This window comes from Natrix helvetica, assembly GCF_964273705.1.
Source record: "Natrix helvetica genome assembly, chromosome: 3".
Classification (NCBI taxonomy): Eukaryota; Metazoa; Chordata; class Lepidosauria; order Squamata; family Natricidae; genus Natrix; species Natrix helvetica.
Window position 1 is genome coordinate 76,050,026 of NC_138549.1, and position 17,522 is coordinate 76,067,547.

The 17,522-nt window shown below is 35.0% G+C and overlaps 1 protein-coding gene across 3 annotated transcripts in view; it reads right to left on the minus strand.

Moving 5' to 3' along the window:
- Positions 1–996: 996 nt before the first annotated feature.
- Positions 997–17,522, minus strand: part of ASPM (assembly factor for spindle microtubules) — a 29,192-nt gene continuing 12,666 nt past the window's right edge. For all 3 annotated transcript variants that reach the window (XM_081947999.1, XM_081947997.1, XM_081947998.1), the window contains exons 7-24: positions 17,206–17,273; positions 15,656–15,797; positions 15,227–15,357; positions 14,708–14,883; positions 14,467–14,612; positions 14,297–14,382; positions 13,252–13,461; positions 11,774–11,978; positions 11,527–11,672; positions 11,317–11,436; positions 11,098–11,223; positions 6,753–10,880; positions 6,341–6,511; positions 5,239–5,431; positions 4,441–4,595; positions 2,922–3,098; positions 1,291–1,454; positions 997–1,209 (exon numbers count right to left, since the gene is read on the minus strand). In XM_081947999.1, the coding sequence (XP_081804125.1) occupies positions 1,104–1,209; positions 1,291–1,454; positions 2,922–3,098; positions 4,441–4,595; positions 5,239–5,431; positions 6,341–6,511; positions 6,753–10,880; positions 11,098–11,223; positions 11,317–11,436; positions 11,527–11,672; positions 11,774–11,978; positions 13,252–13,461; positions 14,297–14,382; positions 14,467–14,612; positions 14,708–14,883; positions 15,227–15,357; positions 15,656–15,797; positions 17,206–17,273 (6,650 nt within the window). In that variant the 3' untranslated portion in view covers positions 997–1,103. The remainder of the gene's footprint in view (positions 1,210–1,290; positions 1,455–2,921; positions 3,099–4,440; positions 4,596–5,238; positions 5,432–6,340; positions 6,512–6,752; positions 10,881–11,097; positions 11,224–11,316; positions 11,437–11,526; positions 11,673–11,773; positions 11,979–13,251; positions 13,462–14,296; positions 14,383–14,466; positions 14,613–14,707; positions 14,884–15,226; positions 15,358–15,655; positions 15,798–17,205; positions 17,274–17,522) is intronic.

Sequence of the window (17,522 nt, forward strand, 5' to 3'; positions counted from 1 at the left end):
ACTAATTCATAATTTAGCAAACTCTGATTCAAATGTCAAAAAAATCTGCAATGCTTATGTGATCTGTTAAAAGGTATTTCATTTAGATCAAATATGAATGATGCCCGGAGATACAGAATTCCAAGGGAGAAGTATGGAAAACATGCCAAAAAATCAACTAGAATTTAAATACTAAAACGGGCAAGAGATGATGATAGAAATGAAGTATCTATTAATATAAGATTTGTGCTATCAAGAATTAGAATAGAGGTAGAAATTAGAAAGGGGGGAAATATTATGCATATTCCAATATAATGTAAAATCAGTATGTGGATGAAAGGATCAGAAGTTGAATTATGTACACTTAAACATTATCATGGTTATTAGTATTGTGTATTAAAATACGGAATGGGGTTTACTTAAACTCCAGATTGTTCCACAATATGGGTCCAGCCCCAGAAAAAGGCATATGTAGGCTAAAATATATCAGTGGAAGAACATACAAAAGATGACAATAAAACTTGCAACTGAAGAATGTGGGATGAACTGAATATGAATAAATAGTCTTGCAATTAACGATCTTTTATTTTTCATAAATTTGATGTTTCCATATAGTTATATCTTGTGAAAGAACTTATCATGAAGTAACAAATAGGAAACTTAGGGTTCATAGTGATAAAGCAAAACGGTAAGAATTCTACAAATTAGAAAAGCTACTTTCCATTTGTAAACCAGAAAATAATTTTATTAAAAACAAAATGTAAAAAAATATTATTTTTAATGCGTTAAGCTGTTAGTATTTGTTTCAAATTTCTCTCTAAAGCAAAAGAAATATACTTTACCTTAACTAACAACCTTAGTTTTTCCATTTTATTGTATAAAATAACAATCTTATTATATTGTTCGAAGTATACACTTTTCTTAGCTCTAAATTATATAAAAATAATATTTGAGATTTTATTAATTGCACAGACAAATATCAGAAAGAAGTTTATTTTAAATGACAGGAGTTCAGACTCAGGTAAACAAAAGCTTTATAAAACAAATGCATAATATGTACATCGATACAAGAAGTTCAGTCCATTTCTTTCTGAAAATGTCATAATTATAAACTCTTTCATGTTTTAATTGCATGAAATTCCAAGTGTGTTCACTACCATCTCAATGGCTTGCAATGGATCAACAATCTCTCTTATGTTATCTTTCCTTAAATCCCAATCCGGCCTCTGCCTAAGGATGAAAAAAAAAATCCATAAAAATAAAAGTATGATTTGAAATAGAAAATTTAAAGTTACAATAATTTAGACTTACTTTGAAACTATTTTTGTTTTTAGAGGAATGGAACTCTGTCCATTTATGTATGCAACTTTTTTTTGTTTGGTACGCATTCTTTGGACATCCATTTGATGTTTACGGGCTGTAAGTTTAAACAATCTCCGAAGGCTAGCAACTGTTTTATGATTGTTTAGAATCTCCTAAAAAATAAACCACTGTTGTTAAATTATAGTATTTTGTTCAATGAAACCTCACAGCTATATATCTTTGAAAATCCTTTCAAATGTTACCTCAGTATGCCTCATTTATACCAAGTACATCATTTTAAAGCTAGTCTCAGGCTATTTTATACAAAGTTCAGGATTCTCTACAGAAAAGGACAAATTCAAAATAAGACATATTTTGTTAAACCACAGAATTGTATAGAACGAGGAGAGCTAGTTATTTTTCAAAAAATATCTGATAAAGTAGTATAGTCTACCATTTGTGAATAGTTTGAACTAAGTTCTACTTTTAAAGGCTATTAAAAGTTGTAGGATCCAGTCAACCTGATTTGTAATCTATATACTAAAAGGCAAAGATCAGTAGAAATTGTCTACATTCAACTATAATCCCCAAAGAGGGAATGGGACAACTTGCCACAGCCAACTTGCTGCAGTCAATTCACCATGGCCAACGTGCTGTGGGGCAACTTGCTGCAGGACAATTTAACAATTCTATTTAATTATTTAAAATAAATAAAAATATTTTAATTTTTGCCATTCACATTTCATTCTGTCCCTCCTTTTCCATCCTTTTCCAAATGATTTTACTTCACCAGTTCTTTGATATTAGTGTGTCTTGTCCCACACCGAGTTGTCCTGTGGCGAGGTGGCTGTGGCAAGTTACCTTGCAGTGAGTTGGCTGTGGCAAATTGTCATAGACCCCCTCCACCAAGAAGCAACTTCCTATCTCCCTTAGCACATTTAAAATTTGTCAGTATAGCTAAGAGAAACAAATCCCATTGTTAAAATCTAATATCCAGGATTTGCTTTTAACTATATGGTAGTTCTAATTTAGTGACTGCCTCATTTTATGCCTGCGCAGTTTCAGTCGATGAAATGATAAAAAAAATAGCTTTGCAACCAGCCCTCACATTTACAACCTTCACAGGTCTGAAAGCAAAGGAAAGCTAAAGTAAGACCATAAGCAGTCATGGTTCACTTAACAACTGCTTTGTTTAATAACCAAGTTGTCCGTCCCAATTGTGGTTGCTAAATGAGGATTAGTTGTACTTAAGAAGAATCAGCAGCACCCTGTATAAAACCATTATATATAAGCAAGCATTAGTTGGCCAAATATACGTGAAATAACAACAACGTAGTGAACTTCTTATTTTGCCCACTCAGAAAAAAAATATTTTAGTTTAAAACAACCAATTCACTGTGGGAGAGCGAGTAGGACTATTTGCTCACTATTCAGTTCTAGAATACTGTTATTTTAGAATGTCTGTTTTGAAAAATCTCCAGCAACTACACTGCTACCTGAACCCGAAGGCTAGTTCTAGCTATTTTTTGGCATGCAAGCCCAAAAATTGCATTCCAATTTTTGAATATATTTATATTTGAATGTATACTTTGGCAATTCCTATAGAATGAAGACACAAAAAGTTAACATAGAATACATACAGAAGCTCTTCTTGAGTCCTTCGAGAGATGAGCAAATAAGCAGCATGTCTTGGTAAAAATGCTACCACTTTTTTCTGAAGTTTTGTCCCCAGGTCTTTCCCGGTACATCTGAAGTAAATCCAACAATGTTTCTACTGAATTTTCCACTGAATAAACAGCATCAGTAGTCCTTTCATACTAAACAGATGAGAAGAGTTGTAAGTTAATTCTCAAAAAAATCCTAGGATTGTTCATCATTTGTGAAATCATTATTGAAACTGTAGAATGACAAATCAGTGGTTTACAGCATCAATACATAGGCACAAATACACTCATTCTTAATTATTTATTAGTAAGTATGAAAAATATAAGCAGGATAAACTAATGTAGGCAGGGCTATGACTATTTTAATATATATTCTTATGAATTGAGGGGGCAGGTGTCTTCTTTTACTAGCAAAAATAAGATCTTGCCCTCCCCTACCTCTAGGACATATAAATGTCTTACTACTTAAATTAACCTGAAGATTTTTTTGTGGCTTAATGAAATTCAATTTCTTTTATAATGCTTAAACAGGGCTTTCTCTCAAAATAGTTTTTCCAAACAGTATCTTGACAGTATAGTACTTTTTCATCATCTGCAAATATATTCTTTTCCAAATATAATACTAAATTCAACCAAAACTCACTAAAGGTACATTATCACAAATTATTTGATAAACAGTTCCACTAGCTATATGGGACTAAGTAACATGCTTAGATCTTAATTTAAAATATACTTTTCCTAATTTTTTGTAATAAATTATTTCATTCAAGTACTTTTTGACTATTTGGCAGACTGATACAAGCTACAAGAACAATGAGTATTTTTTTTTGCAATTTTAATTGCAGCATATTACATCAAATGCTAATCAGTTTTAGACAGAATTTTCTTTTTCTTTAACCAGTATCACTGGTACTTTCCACAACATGAATTATTTGGCCCTGCAGTTTAGAACTGTGTTAAATTAAACTTAAAATAAGCTTCAATAGTGCAAATGAGTTTAGCTCTCATTTGCAATATAACCTGAAGTTTAAATTCTGGCACATATTATAAATGAAAAAATAATAACAGTTGTAAACTTTATAAAAAAGGTAAAGATTCCCCTCACACATATGTGTTAGTTGTTCCCGACTCTAGGGGGCAATGCTCATCTCTGTTTCAAAGCCGAACAGCCAGCACTGTCCGAAGACGTCTCTGTGGCCATGTAGCCGGCATGACTAAATGGCGAAGGCGCACGGAACACTGTTACTTTCCCACCAAAGGTTTCTTTACTTCTCTACTTGCATTTTTACATGTTTTCGAACTGCTAGGTTGGCAGAAGCTGGGACAAGTAATGGGAGCTCACTCCGTTACGTGGCACTAGGGATTCGAACCACTGAACTGCCGACCTTTGATTAACAAGCTCAGCATCTTAGCCACTGAGCCACCGTGTCCCTTTACAATACAAACTTACAGAAAAAAAAGCTTAATCTCAACAAATATGAAAATAAATGAATACCTTTGATAAATTAAGCAAGACTTGGACAGAATATTTAATAACATCCATACTAGGGACACTTCTATTGCAGCTCCGTATCAAAGTAAAAATAATGCTGACTGCTTTACTTTGGGCCATATTTTCACAGCAAACAGGAGACAATCTTGTAACAACCTCTGATAAGAGAAAAACAGGTAAAATATTAACATCTTTTCAAATTAATACCTAACTATATTATAGAAATATAAATTCAATGACCAATCTATTTCTCATACAACTGAAACCCCAGAACTGATTGCATGTGTCAACTCTTGATTTAGTCCTATATTATATTTATTACTACTTAGGCTGAGCTCACAAAATTCAAAGATAACATAATTTAGAATTTAAAGTTACTACACTCTACACTGCTAATCATACCATTATTTAAACTCCAGATTTCTATGGCCTGGGAAGACCTCTCAAATGCACAAATTTCAGCTTTACATGTGGAGGATATTCAGGAAACAATCAATAGGGCAAAGTAAGTTATCAAGACATCACATTCCTTCTCTTCCATACATATGAATGAAACTGCACCATGTATAGCAATTGATTATGGGAGCAACACAGCAGTGAAATATTTCTTTCAGACATATATTAATTTTGGCCTAGCTCTCTCTGATTTTCTTTCATTTAGACACCAATGTTTCTAAAGGCCAAAGTAACTAGTTTTTAATTAGGTTTGTCTGTTTTTTACTTTGTACATAGAAGAATGTCTGTATACTAATATTTAAAAATATTTAAAAATAAAGACTGCCCTTGAATCAAATTACTAACCCAGATCCTTCAGAGCTGTCAGAATATAAGAAAAATGTTTATATTTAAGAAGATAATCAATGGCAACTGCAGTTCTATTATACAGCTTCTTCTCTTCTTTGCTTTCTTTATTGGCAATGATCAAACTGTCTCGCAGAGATCTGGTTTCTGGAGTATCAGTCTTCTTCCTCCAAGAATATCCTCTCCACAGTGCCTTGTAAGGGGAGAAAGGAAAAGCTACATGTTTAAGGAATAAAAGAGGCAGAAATTTTCTAGAATATAGCTTTATTTTTTAAAAATAAATTTTACTATTTTTTCAGGTAATTGTTTTTCTCCAAACAAAATATTTTCTGAAAGTCACTTGATGAAAATTTGCAAATGGAAAGTTTTAGATAATGAGCCTAATGAGCATAAAACATTTCCAGATAATCCTTGAGCAATATGCAAGATTTTAGATCTAGTTCACAGAATAGATTATGTTTGCAGTTTTTAGTCAGTTGATCTGAAACAGAACAAGCAAATCATTCAGCTATTTTTTTATTCTTTCAAAATATTCATATAGCTGCCCATCTTAAAACTGTATAACTTACAAACAATAAAGCAATAAAAATTATAAAAACCAACAACAATAATAACAGGAAAACTTTATATCTCAGCCACATTTCTTTTATTCTCACCCCAACCTGGGCTTTCCCTATTCCATTGCCTGTGGGAAGAGCCAGGTTTTAAGTACTCTCTGGGAGAATAGAAGTGTAGGGAGTCTGTTAGATCTCAGAAGGGAGGAGCTGTTATAGAAACGATACACTTCTCAAGTCCAACAAGATGACAATATTTAAGTTTCAGATGGTACACCTAAAGTTGGGCGACTGCACTTCAGAGAGGGGAACCTCCCTCCCAAATACCCAGCCAGATTTCATCAAATGATCAAATAGAAGCCACATTGGCCCTCTTATCAGTTATGAACAACAGAAACATCATTACAAGCTGCCCTGATTTCTTTTATCCGGATCACTGCATGCCCACGAAAAAAAAATCCAAAAGAAAATATTTGGGTTTGAAATCAAATTTGTTTGTCTTTTATGCACATTCCTAAATAGTATCATTTTTCAGGAAATTTACTTACTTGAAATTTAGTTACTCCAATGCTAACAATTTTGGGCTTTATGTCTTTTGGAATTCCACCTGTATTTATATTTTTGTGGCTAATCCATCTTCTCACCATTCTTTGTATTATAATAATTTTCTCACGATATCGCAGGAATTTCCTCCTCTGCCAGTTTCCTCGATACCAACTCTGTTTTAAAGGGATATAAATGAAACTTGAGCTCATGGCCACATAGTTTGAAATTATGAAAGCAGCACCCTAACATGGGTGAGGGACAGTATAAAAGGATATTCCATATCTTAAAGATAGTGGACTTCCATAATTTTGTTTTTAATTTGTAGTTAAATTCTATCAAAGAATATTTTATTCAAGCTTATTCTATTGTCACTGAAAACAATTAAAGCTGGAGAAAACTGAATTTTTTAAATACCTGTATTTTTATTGTACTTCTTTTTATTCTGGCAAACCTCTGTCGTTCAATGAAACCTCTCACTGTAGCTTGCAAAAGAATTATTCTCTTACGTGTTTGAAAATAAACCATTGAATGATGTTTCACAGTCAGATAAGATCGGTAATGTTGTTGTATTAAAACTGCAGCTTTCCAATATTTCTGGTATTGTTCTCTGGCTTCATTTGTATGGCACTGACTCTTTGATTCAATAGCTTCAGTTCTATCATTTACAGCTGTATGACACAACTGTCTGTTTCTTGCTACACGCATTTTCTTTGTTTTTTTGCGTGCTATCATTCCACGATAGGCAGATTGAATAGTTATCACAGCCCAGTGTATTAATTTGTAATGCTTTTGCTGTACATACATCCGATAAAGAGATTGAATGATGGTTGCCGAAATATGCATGGTGTCCAATTCTGGCTGTATTTTTGTTCCTCTGCAAGTGACCTGACTTATAGATTTCAGAATTGCCTGATGTGTCTTTTGATGTTTCTCCTGTAAATGTGATCGATAGTACTTCTGCATGGTAATAGTAGCATATCTGAATTTCTGGTAAGCTAGTTTAACTTTATACATTCTAAATGTTGCCTGAATCACTGTTGCTGCTAAATGCTGGCGTTTGACTTCTTTCCGTATTTTAAAGCCTCTATAGAAAGACTGCACACAAATAATCTTTGCACGAACAGAAGCATATTCTTTAGTTTGTCTTCTCATCATAACCAATGCTCTGTAATTTCTCTGAAGAGATATGGCAGCCGCTTTTAAGGCAAGGTAATCTTTACGTGCTCTTTGCATTTTAAAATTCCGCTGAAGCAAGATAGCAGCTTCCTGTCTTCTTTGGTTTCTTGCCTTCATCCTGCGAAAAGCTTTCTGAATGCAAATGGTAGCTTTCTTAATGGAAGAATATTGCTGGACTGCCTTTTTGCGCTCTTGGTTGGCTCTGACTCTTCCCTGTACAAGTCTGACTGCCCACTGAATATTTCTGTAAGACTTCCATTGCCTGTGTTTTCTATAGTTACTTTGTATGACTACGGCAGCTTCATGTTTTTTCCTTAACACATGCCTAACTTTCATTCCTCTATAAGCAGCCTGGAGAATTAGAGCAGAGTGACGCTGTTTTAAGTACAAATCTCTGGTTTGCTTAGCTGTTTGATATGCTCTATAATGGTGCTGTATTACAACACAAGCAGACTTCATTGTTCTGTATTGAGTGTAGGTTATGTGCATTCGAAAGGTTGCTTGGATAACTGCAGCAGCCAGATGCATTTGCTTTACATATCTCCTAACAAGCAGGCCTCTGATGGTGGACTGTATTACAATCACTGCTCTACGTAAATTAAGAAAATTCTCACGTTGATGTTTTGAAAGTACTGTTGCTCGATACTTTCTCTGAAGAGATATGGCAGCCGCTTTTAAGGCAAGGTAATTTTTACGTGCTCTTTGCATTTTAAAATTCCGCTGAAGCAAGATAGCAGCTTCCTGTCTTCTTTGGTTTCTTGCCTTCATCCTGCGAAAAGCTTTCTGAATGCAAATGGTAGCTTTCTTAATGGAAGAATATTGCTGGACTGCCTTTTTGCGCTCTTGGTTGGCTCTGACTCTTCCCTGTACAAGTCTGACTGCCCACTGAATATTTTTGTAAGACTTCCATTGCCTGTGTTTTCTATAGTTACTTTGTATGACTACGGCAGCTTCATGTTTTTTCCTTAACACATGCCTAACTTTCATTCCTCTATAAGCAGCCTGGAGAATTAGAGCAGAGTGACGCTGTTTTAAGTACAAATCTCTGGTTTGCTTAGCTGTTTGATATGCTCTATAATGGTGCTGTATTACAACACAAGCAGACTTCATTGTTTTGTATTGAGTGTAGGTTATGTGCATTCGAAAGGTTGCTTGGATAACTGCAGCAGCCAGATGCATTTGCTTTACATATCTCCTAACAAGCAGGCCTCTGATGGTGGATTGTATTACAATCACTGCTCTACGTAAATTAAGAAAATTCTCACGTTGATGTTTTGAAAGTACTGTTGCTCGATAGTTTCTCTGAAGAGATATGGCAGCCGCTTTTAAAGCCAGGTAATTTTTACGTGCTCTTTGCATTTTAAAATTCCGCTGAAGCAAGATAGCAGCTTCCTGTCTTCTTTGGTTTCTTGCCTTCATCCTGCGAAAAGCTTTCTGAATGCAGATGGTAGCTTTCTTAATGGAAGAATATTGCTGGACTGCCTTTTTGCGCTCTTGGTTGGCTCTGACTCTTCCCTGTACAAGTCTGACTGCCCACTGAATATTTTTGTAAGACTTCCATTGCCTGTGTTTTCTATAGTTACTTTGTATGACTACGGCAGCTTCATGTTTTTTCCTTAACACATGCCTAACTTTCATTCCTCTATAAGTAGCCTGGAGAATTAGAGCAGAGTGACGCTGTTTTAAGTACAAATCTCTGGTTTGCTTAGCTGTTTGATATGCTCTATAATGGTGCTGTATTACAACACAAGCAGACTTCATTGTTTTGTATTGAGTGTAGGTTATGTGCATTCGAAAGGTTGCTTGGATAACTGCAGCAGCCAGATGCATTTGCTTTACATATCTCCTAACAAGCAGGCCTCTGATGGTGGATTGTATTACAATCACTGCTCTACGTAAATTAAGAAAATTCTCACGTTGATGTTTTGAAAGTACTGTTGCTCGATAGTTTCTCTGAATTGTCACAGCAGCTGATTTAAGAAAAATAAATTTACGTCTCTGAACAAAAGCTTTAAAATTCCTTTGAATGATGATGGCAGCTATGTGCATCTTTTTCAAAAGGACTCTAGTTTTCATCCCTCGGAAAGCCGCCTGTATTTGGAGAGCAGAAATCTTCATCATTTTGTATTTATACATCTGAGCATTTGTATCTCTGGAAGCACGATACCATCGCTGAATCACTTTTGTTGCTGCAATTAGCTTTAAATAAGCTTTCCGTTCTCTGTACATTCGATAATATGACTGAATGTTTAGTATGCACTGGTGACTACTTCTTAATTTCTGTCTAATTTTCATGCCTCTGTAGGCTGCTTGAAGGATGAGAGATGACTTTCTAAGTGCCAGATATTTTTTCCGATCTTTCTGTCCTCTGCAGAAAGCTCTGTATCGTGCTTGAATTATAGTAGCTGACCTTTTCAGGGTCCTATATTGAATATTACATCGATGCATTTTAAACATGGCTTGGATACAAATAACTGCTTGGTTCATGCGCTGGATTTTTCGCCTTTCTCTCAAACCTCGATAAATTGCCTGCATTTTAACAGTTGTTTCCTTTAAAGCAAGATAGTTTTGTCGTGCATTACGGGCTTGAATAACAGCACGATACCATCTCTGAAGTGTAATTGCAGCTTCCCTGAAATGTTTAAACTTAGCTTGATTCACATGCATCCTATAATAAGACTGAATTGTCACTGCAGCCTGATGCTGTCTTTTTATTTGCCTCCTCACAATTGTTCCTCTCCAAGTCGCCTGGAATAATACAATGCTATTGTAAAGAACAATGTATTCCTGTTGCTGTTTTTTACTTGAGATGTGAGCCCGATAATGGTGCTGTATAGTAAGAGCAGCACATCTCACCAGCCTGAATTTTTTCATAGCTTTATACTTTCTGTAGGCAGATTGAATAGTAATTGCAGCTGCATGCTGCCTGTGAAGCCATTTTCTCACTTGCCAACCACGCAAAACTGCCTGTAAGGAAATCACAGCAGCTTTGGTCTTCTGAAATCTTTTTCTTATTATGGATCCACTTTTATAAGTCCTGTACCATTTCTGAATCACAATGGAAGCTTGTATCAAACTTTGATATTTCATTCTGGCAGCATAAGCCCTGTACGTAGCTTGGATTTTAGTAGCAGCCATGTGTTGGTGTCTTAGCATTCTTCGTACTTTAAAGCCCCTGTAGCTTGCTTGCAAACGTAAAGTTGCCTTTTTGATTTGCAAAAACTTCTGTCTCTGAAAGTTTTGTTCTCTATGTGCACGATAGTGTGTTTGAATGACAGATGCAGCTCCAGACATTTTTAAAAACCGCTGTCTCTCTCTCTTCATTCTGTACCAAGTTTGAAGGACAATTGCAGCCTCTTGACATCTCTGAATAACAAGAAGAGAACAAAATTATATATTTGTTTGTTTAGGTTTTTTTTTATATATAAAACATGAAGACCAACAAATGTTCTATTAGTGAAACCTTTATTTACCCGAACTTGAAATCTAATGGCTTCAGGAATGAAAACTACATATCTTAACCATCTTAAGTAAAAAAATGGATTCATTTTGATCAAGTGGTTTTATACAAAGTCAATTATACCTGGATTGCAATTCTTTCAGATTCTTCTTGTTTTGCCTTTTTTAATTTCTGAAGTTCCAGTACAGCTAAATATCTTCTCCAGTGCTTTTGAAGTACAACTACAGCATTAGATTTTTGCTTCTTGGTCTGAAAAAAATAATAATACAAGCAATCCTCTTTCCTTCCAATAGCAGAAGTCTGGGTTGACAATAAAGAGCAAAATAGAAAGCAACTGAATACCTCAGCAAGTATTTTCAATCTGTATTTTCTCCAAGCAGATTGAATCAACTGAGCTGCTCGAATCTCTTTAGAAAGACTTATAAGTCTTGAACACAGAAATGACACATAAATAATGACTACCTAAAAAGAAAAAAAAACATACAAATAGAAACTTACTATATGCTGTGAGGAAATAAAACAACTTTGAATTTTAATGACCTGGCTGATTACCTTCTCGTCAGGTATTGTATTAGACATGTCTGAATGCTGAATCATAGCTGGAATACCTCCCAGATCAGAAACTGCAGCATTGATCAGTTGAAAATTTCTCTTTTCATTATCAAGGAGTTCTTTATACAGCACAGAAGTACTTATAGCTTTGTAAACAGAAACATGAAAAATGGAACATATTAAAGCAGAAATAGTAACTCGTAATTTCAACCTGCTTTGAAGCCGGCTCTATTTTTAATGAACTCACTTTGATCAAAAGTTCCCTTTATGAGATTTAAAGAAGTATCAGACTCAGAAGAGGAATTCAGCCCAAGAGTGCCACTTCTGGTACATTCTACTGTTTGAGTAGTGTGTTTACATACAGCGTCCAAAGGCACATAACATGGGTGATAATGATGAATCAAATAACATAACACTCTTCCATCTGAAAAAGACACTGTGAAATTTTCCACCTAGAATAAAGGAACATAAAAACAATGGTAGCTTTGTGATGTTTGTAAAAATATAAATCTATAAATAAATAAATAAATAAATCTACGTTAAAAAAATTCTGAAGGATTGGTTCTGAGATAAATAACTTCCTTGGAACGTACTCCTCTGGATATTTCTTTTGCAAAGATCTTTTATTTTTTAAAAAAATAAGATATAGAAATCTGCCTTTCTTACGTACTAGCCTAAAATGATTTTTTTTCCAGGCACTTTAGGATTGGGAGACAAGCAGGCTGAGACAGGAAAGAAAGAAGCAAGGCTCTATGAATAGTACATTGTGGCAGAAAAGTGGTGGCTAAGTCAGCTGATGGGAAGGAGGAAGGAAGGGCAAATTCATTTTACTTCTACAAATATGGTCTGTTCAATTCTAACTAAGAAAGAAAACGTGTTGTTAAGTGAGTAGTCTTAAATGACAGCTAGGAAGATTTGTGCATTTTCAAAAAATAAAAATGTAACGCCAAATGGATTGGAAATTCTTGTTCTAGAGAATATTAGAGAGAGTATTCCACAACTAGATGATACAGTGGGTTTTTTCGGGGGGGAGGAAAGGACACATTTAGACAGATCTCATTCTTCACTGTTGCTAAACTAAACTGAAGCATCAAGTTTGTGTTTAAACTTTTCTTATTTAAAGATTTCAGCACACGATTTATCTTTAGTGTTTTTTTTAACAACTTGTTAGAACTAAAACAGAAGTTAAATAATTGACTTACCTTAAGAGCATACACATGTTAACTAGTAGAAAATTTAATGTGTTTAAAAAGAATCAGTGTCACATAATCTCTTAAACAAAGTAATGTACAAACAAATGATTTAATCTAACAATATGGAATTATATTTTGGAATAACATATAGTATTATCTTTTATATGTTAAGACCAACCATACTGCCAGGCCATTATATTTATACCTTTTTGTGTGCCATAGGTCGCTTTAAATCATCATCACCACCCATCAGCAAGCAACTGTTCACATGCCATTTAGCATCAATGAAGCATACCGAAAAGAGACGGACAGTAGCATATGCTATACTATTACAAATAAATTATTATCATAATCAACTCTTTAATAGTTTGTTTTCACAGCAGTAATAATCCATATAACAAATATATAATCAAAACATAAATACACTGGTCTGAACATTTCAATTCATTTTTATTACATTTGGTTAAGTTTAATAATTATCATACTCAGAACAGTGTGCTTTGTGAAATTGTTTAAGGAAATAATTATTTACCTTAATATTGTAAAATCTGCAGACAACATTCACCCACTCCATCAGCAGTTTTACATTTTCACCATAACTTTCATATGAATAAGACCTGCTGGTGTCATTTCCCATGCTGTTAACACATTCCAAATCAGGTCTTTTTAATTTTGTAATTTGCATGTTTTTTAAGAAAGCAATTTCTGCTTTTAGCTGATCCACGTCAAGAGAAATATTCACCTAAATAAGATCCAACCACAATTTTATTCATAACGCATTCCTTATATAGTGAAATAATTAAACTGATAGTATTATTGATGGAATTTAAAAAATCATTCTGAGTAATGTTTAGGTTGTTAAAACATACCAATTGTTAACAAACTGCTAAGACAAATTATCAAAACTAAAATGGCAACAGGTAAAGTGTACGATATTACACATTTTCAAAAATGTTTATTTTTATTCAGGTTGTGAAAAGAGCCTACACATAGTTCTAATAATTCAGAGAGACTGAAAATGTCTTAATCTAAACCAATTAGGATTCTGTAGTGCTTTGCTGTCAATTCTAAAGATGCTCCGAAATATTAAAGAGCACTATTGTAAACTCTACCTGTAATGCTTTAAAGCAACTGTTTTTTTGTTGGAATTATGCAGCTATCTTTCAGTTGCAGTATGGTCATAAGACATGGCTGCTTTAAAAAGATGCACACAGTGCTGAAAAAAGATGTTGAAAATTAAGATCTAAATAATGATAGCAATCAATTTCTTGATAATTTCTGATAATATATTTTAAAGGTTTCAAAACTTAGTATCTATAGCTGCCAGCTTTTTCATGAAAGCCCTCCAAATGTAAATAAATGTACCTTCATCGGTGTTGTCATCTATTTTTAATTTTTTTCTGAAATTTAGTCTGTATACAGCACACCTACTTTTTACACATTGGCTTTATGCATGAAACAGAAGTAATACTATCGTAAGTTTCATGCACAGACCATTGTTTGCTGAAATTCTGAAGATAGAGAATGCACTTTCTTATTTTATGCTCTAAAGATAAATTAAACCAATTATGCAGTACCTGAAAAGCAAACACTATTTTCCATAACAAAGCAAATGTTTTTTCTCTATGTCGATCTACAATATCCTTTGCGTCAATGGTTGAACCTATAAACCAATGAAACAGATTAATGAAAAGCAAAATCAACAGACCTGTAGGATACCACCTCCACATTACTTTCTAATACTTACCATGTTCATCTTTCAATTGAATTCCATGATCATTCAATGCCTCAAAAACAAGTTTAACATTATGCATCTTCTGAAGTCTGCTGATTGCGGGCACTCTTAATTTTTCAGAAAGAGTCCAATCTGATGACAGCAGTTCTAATGTTCTCCTTAAATACATTAATATTTCATATTAAAAAGTAATTAATTTCTTCATGCAATATATATTTTATAACTGTGATGACAAAATTCAACAAAAACTTACACAAGACGAATGCCACATTGTAAGTCGGTAGCTAAATTTGTAACAGCAAAGTCAAATTCATCAAGCGAAGTTTGTATGTGATTAACAGGGAAACCCAAGAATCCAAGGTGACGTGAAAGATCACCTTCTCCACTTAAAAAGTCCCGGGAAAATGCTAGTAATATTTCTTTACTAGACTAGAAAAAAAAGGTGAAAAATCAGTACACATATACAATAATTTATTATCCTACGTAATTAATGACTATGTAATTAAGTCACTGAACTACAATATAAATATTACTGCTAACTGTATACTTTGTTTTTAATATTATGGATATTAATTACAATCATTACTACCAGGTACATATTATGTAGATCAAAAACTTGTAATAATTCCATTCTAATCAGCCCTGAAAATTTTTTGTACTTCTTATCTATTATTTTAAAAAATGTATTCTAAAGAAATAAGCATGGCTTGTGTCTTTCAAACACACAAATACATACAGATATAGGCAAACATACAAGCTTAAGTGGGAATACCTTAAATTCTGCATTTTTGAAGAATAAGCAAGGGTCGTGTTCAATAATTCGAGACACTTTGGCACGATCAAGGAAACAAACCAGTAGTAGAAGTTTTTTCAGTGTAAATTTGGACAATGCTTCTTCATGACCTATAAATGCAATATTTTATTTTTATATAGAGATGCTTCTTGTAACTATTTTTTTACCTTTCATCTTGTCAGTCAATCTGGATTCGTACATGGATTTTAAAAAAATCATTTTTGGAAATGTTTGCCATTTCCTTCTTAGGATAGAGAATGACTGACCCAAGGACACCTGGCTGGCTTCATGGCTAAGGCAGCACTAAACCTCTTAATTTTCCAGTTTCTAGCCTGGTGCCTTTAACACTATACCAAGCTTGCTCTCTATTTTGAAATACTACTACGTAATAGCAAAGAAACGTTTTACCATCTCGATAAAGGTGAGGCACAGTTGGGTGTCGGTATTCAGCTGCTATATCTGGGTTCCACAACAATCGATTTAGTATAAATACTGCCAAACCCATCATATCACTGTTACTTTCCAAAGCAATCAGTTCACCAAAGATTGTCTGACAAAGATAAAAGGTGAAAACAATTCAAAATATGAATAAAACTATTGTAGCAATAGGACATTCAAATTTTTGCAACAATATGGTACTTGAACAGTGACGTGCAGTCAGGTGAGGCAGGTGAGGCAGGTGAGGCACAGCCTCACCACTCTCATCATGAAAAAAAAAAGTAAAAGGAAAAAGCTGAGCTAGTTGCTGCCTCACCGTGGATGACTCTGCTTAACCTCACTGGTGCTCTCCCTCCCCAAGTGTAGTGACTTCCTCCCCAGGCCCCCATTCATTTCTCTCTCTCACACACACAGCTGGATAAAACTATATAACAATCAGCTTCACTGATTACAAGTTTGAAAAGGCAACGTGGCTCCACCTGCAATCAAACTACACTTGGGGAGGGAGAGCACAAGCGAGCACTGAGGAGACCACAGGAGGAGGCAGGAAGCCAGGCAAAGAGCCATGCTGTAGTACACACACTTCCCCCCCAGCCTCTTTCTTTTGGAAGGCTCGGCTCCCCTCCAGCTTCTCTGCCTCTCCTCTCACCCCAGCCTGCCAGCAGGAGGTGGTGGGTGGGCTTTATTGTGTTCCAGGCATTTCCCACCCAGACAGCAGGCTGCATTTGCAATGGTGGAGGTGTTTGGGAAAGGCAGCAGGGGAATGGGGGGGGGGGGGGGGATGGCAGAGGAGCTGCTTTCAAGCCACTGGAAAAGATATCCAATCCAACTTTTGTGTGTGGGGGGGGGGGGGGGGGTTTGTTTGAGATGAGTGAGAGAGGGAAGGGGTAGGAGAGATAGTCCAATCCAACTTCTCTCTGTGTGTGTGTGTGTGTGTGTGTGTGTTTGAGAGAGGGGGAGGAAGGGAGAGAGGGAGGAAGGAGGGGAAAGAGAAGAAAAAGAAAAAGAAAGAAGGAGCAAAGGAGAAAAACAAATGCTGTCGCTTTAAATTGGAACTGAGCATGCCTGGCTGTGGAATTCTGGGAGTTGAAGTCCACAAGTCTAAAAATATTTGAAACCCAGCACTGTGTCAGTGCCTCACCAGTCATAAACCTCACCGCACGTCACTGTACTTGAACATAGTCATTTCACCAAGTCTGCATTGCTATATTATCATCTTCGCAGAATATTTTAGCAAACAATAGACCAATGTATGGGAAAGGAAGAAAACAATATACTATATTATTATGTTAATGCAGCTGTTCTCATTACTGAAAATCAGCTTAATAAGCCACAAAATACTGCACTAGTTTTGGCCACTGATACCTATTCACATTAAGCATTATGTTCTCAAGCAGAAGAATTTTGCATTAAAGAATATCTTATCCTGATCTTGAATAGTTCCTTGTAACACGATAAACATTAGACTTTACAAAATAGCATATTGTTTACAGAATGATCATTACAAAGTACAAACTCACTTCTAGGCCTATGCGCAACCACAGTGGATTGTAACATAAAAGCCAGTTGAGGATTTTCTGTCGTTCTCCTGAAAGAAAGACAGACGCAAAAGTATTATATAGTGAAAGCATTTCTGAATAATGTAACAGAAAGATATTGATCACATTAGTAGCAGAAGCACGGTCAATTTATTCATCAATATTCTTAAGCCAACCCTGCCCCCTATTAAAAGAGCAACCCCAAACTTTTGGACACCAGGACCGGTTCCATGAAGAAAGATTTTTCCTGCATCCCGCGGATGGAGCTTCACTTGTTTGTGCAGTCTGGTTGTTGGCAT